Genomic DNA, 6,883 nt, shown 5'->3' on the forward strand with positions numbered 1-6,883 from the left:
CCAGCTTTTTGGGAGATACGAGTCCGCTCGGCGTTACATCAGTTTGGATACATCAAGCGTAGCCATCATGTGTGCTGAGTGTGTGCGATTGTCGTTGATTGTGTAGGGTGGGAATTGACGCAGTGGAAACCAACGACCATTTCTCTGGCTGATTATTATCACCGGTGTGGATGTACTACCCGGTTTATCAAATCTTCATTCGCAGCATGAGTGGAAATCTGTGTACCCGTTGAAGTGCAAGTGCACCGTTCTTATAATTATGAGTGTTAGTGCACCTATTTTGTTTTGAAACGCAATGTGGTGATGACAGTTGTTGGTTTTGTTTTTTTTTCTTGTTGAAATTCGTGGATTGGTACGGACGCACCCTGTCTGCTGCTGCTTCAGTGCTCTTTTATGATCAACGTTGGAAGTTTAGTGCGGATGTACCGGTTATTGCCAGTGCTCAAATTGTTACTGCATTTTGTTGTTGTTGTTTTTCTTTCATTTTACCGAGTGCATACACATTTGGTGTGGGCAATATCTGTGTCGTATTCGAGATAGAAAAAAAGAAGAAGAGTGCAGTGCACTAGTTTAGTACACACGCACTAGTTGTAGTACTACCTTGTCTTGGCCATGCATGCTAAGTTAACGCGTACGCAAGCACCCGATTTGGCCCCCGTTTGGAATCTGTTCCTCAAACTCCTTACGAAGGCCAGTCCTCTGTGTATAGTACAGGTGTACCTATCCCACAACCAGACAGCGACTCCTTTGAAAGTGCACGTGTACCTGGATCAACATCGGTGGTGCGGCTGTTCTCGCGACTGAGTGCGATTCTGTTGGGATTTTTACCTACCAGGCTACGTTTTTTTTGTGATTTTTTTTTAGTGTGTTCCAAGTTTTGGTTGTGTTTGTGTGTGCGTTTGTGTGTTTGTCTCTGTGTGTGTGTGTGCGCGCGCACTTGTGGAACTACTACGGAAATTCGGAGGAGCAGCAAACATGACCAGTCGACACTGGAGACGTCTGATTACCTTTCTGCTTCTGGGCTCGTCGCTACTTCAGTGTGCTCGCTGCCTTCCCAAACTGATCACCATTGGTGAGTGGAATTTCTTTCTTTCCTTCTTTCTTTCTTTTCTATCTTTCCTTCTTTCTTTTCTTCCTTCTTTCTTTCTTTCTTTCTTTCTTTCCTTCTTTCTTTCTTTTCTTTCTTTCTTTCTTTCTTTCCTTCCTTCTTTCTTTCCTTCTTTCTTTCTTTTCTATCTATCTTTCTTTCTTTCCTTCCTTCCTTCTTTCTTTCTTTCTTTTCTTCTTTTCTTTCTTTCTTTCTTTCTTTCTTTCTTTCTTTTCTGTCTATCATATACGTCTTATTCTTCTCTTGTTGGTGTCAGTGTGGGTGGGTGGGTCGCTGGGTTGTGTTGGTTGGTTGGTTGGTTGATGCGTGGTGTTCTTGTAGTTATTGTTCTTGTTCGTATTGTTTTTTTGTTTGGTTGTTTGTTTTTTTCCCTCTCTCTCTCCCTGCCCTTATTTTTGTTGTTGTTCCTGTTCTTGTTCTTGGTGTTGTTGTTGTTGTTGTTCTTCTTCTTCTTCTTCTTCTTCTGTCTCTCACTTTCCTTCTCTGTCTGTCTGCCTGTCTGTGTCAGTGTGTGTGTGTGTGTGTGTGTGTGTGTGTGTGTGTGTGTGTGTGTGTGTGTGTGTGTGTGTGTGTGTGTGTGTGTGTGTGTGTGTGCGAGTCTGTCTGTCTGCCTGTCTGTCTGTGTCAGTCTGTCTGTCTGTCTCTTCTTTTTCTTGTCATTTTCTTCTCTCTTCTTCACTTTTTTTTTTCAATGTTCTCGTTATCATTTTGTCGTGGTGGTGGTTGGTGTTGTTTGGATTTTCTGTTGTTCGTCTTGTTTTCTGTTCCTCTTCTTTTTCTTTTTCTTCTTCTCCTTCTTCTTCTTCTTCCCCTTCTTCTTCTTTATTTTATTCTTCGTGTTCTTCGTGTTCTTCTTGATGTTGTGGTAGTTCTCATTTATCTTCATCATGTTGTTCGTCCTCTTGTTCGTCACCTATTTGTTGTTTTTTGTTCTTGTTCCTGTCTTTGTTCTTGTTCCTGTCTTTGTTCTTGTTCTTCTTGTTCTTTTTCTTGTTCTTGTTCTTCTTGCGCAAAAAAAAAAACTAATTTGTTTTTGGATAACTTCTTTCTTATTTGATTGGTGGAGATGCGGTACACTGGTACGATTGGTCGGTTTTGTTTGTGTGTTGAATAATTGATTATTCTTTATCTTTCCTTTGCCCTTTGAACAGGCCATTCTTTCGTAATTTCTATCTATCTATCTATCTATCTATCTATCTATCTATCTTTCTGTTCTCCGTTCGTTCCCTTATTCGTTCGTTCGTTCGTTTGGTCTCTCTCGGTCTTTCTTTCTTCTTTCTTTCCTTTCTCTCTCCTTTCTGTTGTTTTTCTTTTTCTCTTCCCTGTTCTCTGTCTCTCTGTCAACTCTCTTTGCCCTTTCACTATCTGTGTATCAACCTGTCTATGTATCCAGAGACCTAACTGTATAGCTATCTATATACATACCTGTCTGTCTATACCATCCCCTCTCTTTCTGTCTTCCGTTCTGTGTGTTCGTCTGTCTTCATTTATTCTTCCTTCCTGTCCTTTTCCTTCTGTCCTTTTTTTGTTTCCTGCTTCGTTTTCTCTCTTTCTCCTTTTCACAATGTTCTTCCTTCCTACCTGTCTTCCTGTCTTTTCCTTTTGTCCTTTCATTCTTACCTTTCCTTTTTTTTTTCTTTCTTTACCCCATGCACATGTCCTCCCTCCCTGCCTTCCTTCCTCCCTTCCCTCCTTCCTTCCTTCCTTTCTAATCTTTCCATCTTTGCTCCTTTCATTCCTTGTCAGTGACTCATTCTGGCCGAGTACTGTACTTGTCAGTTCACTACTTTTCCCCCTTGTGTTGTTGCCGTTGGCGCTTTTTTTTACCCGTTCCGATGACTTTGGATTGTTTTTTTTCCCCAATTTGCATCCCAGGGCTACCAGACTTATCAAGCCGTGATGGGGGGCTGGAGGGCTGATTGGTTGGTTGGGTGTATAGGTAGGCAGGTAGGGAGATAGGTCGATTGTTTAGTTACTTGGTAGCTTGAGTGGCTGAGCGAGTGAGGGGGGTTGGTTTGAAGGTTGGTAGGAAGGCTGATTGGTTAGTTACCTGGTTGCTTTAGCGGTTGAGTGAGTGTGGGGTTTTGGTTTGAAGGGTTGGTAAGTAGGCTTATTCGTTAGTTACTTTGTTGTTTCAGTTGATGAGAGAGTGTGGGTGTTGGTTGGAGGACTGTTCGTAGGTAGGCCGATTGGTTAGTGACTTGGTTGTTTGAGTGGTTGAGCGAGTATGTGTGTTGGTTGGAAGGTTGGTCAGTATGCTTATTGGTTAGTTACTTTGTTGTTTGAGTGGCTGAGTGAGTGAGTCTTGTGGTTAGACGGTAGGTATGGAGGCTTTTTAGTGAGTTACTTAATTGCTTGAGTGGCTGAGCGAGTAAGGGGGTTGGTTTGACGGTTGCATTCGTTAGTTACTTTGTTGTTTCAGTTGATGAGAGAGTGTGGGTGTTGGTTGGAGGACGGTTGGTAGGTAGGCCGATTCGTTAGTGACTTGGTTGCTTGAGTGGTTGAGCGAGTGTGGGGTTGGCTGGAAGGTTGGTCAGAATGCTTATTGGTTAGTTACTTTGTTGTTTGAGTGGCTGAGCGAGTGTGGGAGTTGGTTTGATGGTTGGTAAATAGGCTTATTCGTTAGTTACTTTGTTGTTTCAGTTGATGAGAGAGTGTGGTGGTTGGTTGGAGGACTGTTCGTAGGTAGGCCGACTGGTTAGTGACTGGGTTGTTTGAGTGGTTGAGCGAGTGAGGGGGTTGGTTTGAAGGTTTGTAAGTAGGCTTATTGGTCAGTTACTTTGTTGTTTCAGTTGATGAGAGAGTGTGGGGTTGTTTGGAGGACAGTTGGTAGGTAGGCCGATTGGTTAGTGGCTTGGTTGAGTGGTTGAGCGAGTATGGGTGTTGGTTGTAGGAGGGCTGGTAGGTAGGCCTACTGGTTTGTTACTTTGTTGCTTGAGTGGTTGGGTGAGTATGGGTGTTGGTTTGACAGTTGATAGGTAGGCCGATTGGTTAGTGATTTGGTTGCTTGAGTGGTTGAGCGAATATGGGTGTTGGTTGGAAGGTTGGTCAGTATGCTTATTGGTTAGTTACTGTGTTGTTTGAGTGGCTGAGTGAGTGAGTCTTGTGGTTAGACGGTAGGTAAGCAGGCTTTTTAGATAGCTACCTAGTTGCTTGAGTGACCGAGCGAGTGTGGGGGTTGGTTTGAAGGTTTGTAAGTAGGCTTATTCGTTAGTTACTTTATTTTTTCGGTTCAGAGAGTGTGTGCGTTGTTTGGAGGACAGTTGGTAGGTAGGCCGATTGGTTGGTGACTTGGTTGCTTGAGTGGTTGAGCGAGTATGGGTGTTGGTTGGAGGACGGTTGGTAGGTAGGCCTACTGGTTTGTTACTTTGTTTCTTGAGTAGTTGAGTGAGTGTGGGGTTGGCTGGAAGGTTGGTCAGTATGCTTATTGGTTAGTTACTTTGTTGTTTGAGTGGCTGAGCGAATGAGGGGATTGGTTTGAAGGTTGGTAAGTACGCTTATTCGTTAGTTACTTTGTTGTTTCAGTTGATGAGAGAGTGTGGTGGTTGGTTGGAGGACTGTTCGTAGGTAAGCCGATTGATTAGTGGCTTGGTTGATTGAGTGGTTGAGTGAGTATGGGTGTTGGTTGGAGGAGGGTTGGTAGGTAGGCCTACTGGTTATCTACTGAGTTGCTTGAGTGGCCGAACGAGTGTAGGTCTTTCTGTCTGTCTTTCTTTCTTCTCTTTCTGTCTTTCGTTTTTTCTTTGTTTTCTTTCTTTTCTCTCTCTTTCTTTCTTTCTTTATGTCTTTCATTCTCTTTCTTATCTTTCTTTCTGTCCTCAAGGCCTGACTAAGCGCGTTGGGTTACGCTGCTGGTCAGGCATCTGCTTGGCAGATGTGGTGTAGCGTATATGGATTTGCCCGAACGCAGTGACGCCTCCTTGAGCTTTTGAAACTGAAACTGTCTTTCTGTCTCTTTTCTCTTTCTTTCTTTCGTTCTTTCTTTCTGTCTTTCTTCTCGTCTTTCTTTCTTGCTTTCTGTCTTTTTTCTCTTTCTTTCTTTCGTTCTTTCTTTCTTTCCTTTCATTCTTTCTGGCTTTCTTACTTTCTTTCTTTCTCTCTTCCAGTCTTTCTCTCTTTCTTCCTTTTCTTTCTTTCGCTCTTTCTTTATTTTGTTTCTTTGTTTCTGTCTTTTTGTCTTTCTTCCCTTTCTTTCGTTCTTTCTTTCCTTTCTTTTCTTCTTTCTTTCTTTCTTTTTGTCTTTTTGTCTTTCTTCCGTTTCTTTTGTTCTTTTTTCCTTTCTTTCCTTCTTTCTTTCCTTGCTTTCTTTCTTTCTGTCTTTCTTATTTTCTTTCTTTTTCTCTTTCAGTCTTTCTCTCTTTCTTCCTTTTCTTTCTTTCGCTCTTTCTTTATTTTATTTCTTTATTTTGTTTCTTTCTTTCCTTCTTTCTGTCTTTTTGTCTTTCTTCCCTCCCTTTCTTTCGTTCTTTCTTTCCTTCTTTCTTTCTTTCTTTCTTTCTGTCTTTTTGTCTTTCTTCCTTTTCTTTCGTTCTTTCTTTCTTTCTTTCTTTCTTTCTTTCTGTCTTTTTGTCTTTCTTCCCTTTCTTTCGTTCTTTCTTTCCTTCTTTCTTTCTTTCTTTCTTTCTTTCTGTCTTTTTGTCTTTCTTCCCTTTCTTTCGTTCTTTCTTTCCTTCTTTCTTTCTTTCTTTCTTTCTTTCTTTCTGTCTTTTTGTCTTTCTTCCCTTTCTTTCTTTCCTTCGTTCTTTTACATTTTTTTCTTTTGTTTGTCACCCATTGTCCTCAGTGGTCGGATGCTGCACATTGCTGTCACCATTTTTTCCTGTGCTCGCTCGTGAACTTCCCCTTGAAGTTTGTATTTCATTGATTGATGTGTGTCTTTGTCGTTCTGTTTGTCTGTCTGTCCAGTCTGTCTGTCTGTCTGTCTGCCTGTCTGCCTGTCCGTCAGTCCGTCTGTCTGTCTCTGTCTATGTCTATGTCTTGCTCCTTTCCCTTTCAAACCACGTCATCTCTTCATTTTCATGGAGGGAGATGGAGAAAAAATGAGAGAGAGAGAGAGAGAGAACACACAGAGACAGAGAGAGGACAAGAGAGAGAGGGGGACAGAGAGAAAAAACAGATAGAAAGAGAACACACACACACACACACACACACACACACACACACACACACACACACAGAGAGAGAGAGAGAGAGACAGAGAGAATGAGGGCAACATTAATTCTGATAGAAATAAATATGCATGCGCTTCTTCAGAATTCACCCCTCGCGTGAGAAGAAAATGAAAAATAAAAGTCCTTGAATACAAAATTTGATCATATAAATTCAATAAGACAATTCAGAAATATAATACAATTTAGGACATTGTAAAGACAGAGAGAGAAAGAATGTGGGAGAGAAAGAGAGACAGACAGACAGACAGAGAGAGAGAGAGAGAGACAGACAGACAGAGACACAGAGAGTGAGAGAGAGATAGACACAGACACACAGGGAAAGAGAGAGAGACAGAGACAGAGAGACAGAGACAGACAGACAGACTGACAGAGACAGAGACAGAGACAAAGAGACATACAGACATACACAGACAGAGACTCAGAGAGAGAGAGAGAGAGGGGGGGGGGAGACAGACAGATAGACAGACAGACAGATATTGATTGGATGCACAGTGTTGCATTTTTCTGCGAAAACGAGACTACTTTGCATCATTTGACATGCATGGTTTATTTCACTGCATTATGCCAAGGCCTGTGTCCAAAACAAAAGTGTGTGTGTGTGTGT

General features: G+C 41.9%; 1 protein-coding gene across 1 annotated transcript in view; it reads left to right on the forward strand.

The window, feature by feature from the left end:
* The first annotated feature begins 958 nt into the window (after window positions 1–958).
* LOC143283312 (glutamate receptor ionotropic, kainate 2-like) overlaps window positions 959–6,883 on the forward strand; it is a 609,057-nt gene continuing 603,132 nt past the window's right edge. Inside the window, exon 1 of the mRNA XM_076589503.1 lies at window positions 959–1,072. Coding sequence (XP_076445618.1) covers window positions 976–1,072 — 97 coding nt within the window. The 5' untranslated portion in view covers window positions 959–975. The remainder of the gene's footprint in view (window positions 1,073–6,883) is intronic.

This window comes from Babylonia areolata, chromosome 6 (genome assembly GCF_041734735.1).
Source record: "Babylonia areolata isolate BAREFJ2019XMU chromosome 6, ASM4173473v1, whole genome shotgun sequence".
NCBI lineage: Eukaryota > Metazoa > Mollusca > Gastropoda > Neogastropoda > Buccinidae > Babylonia > Babylonia areolata.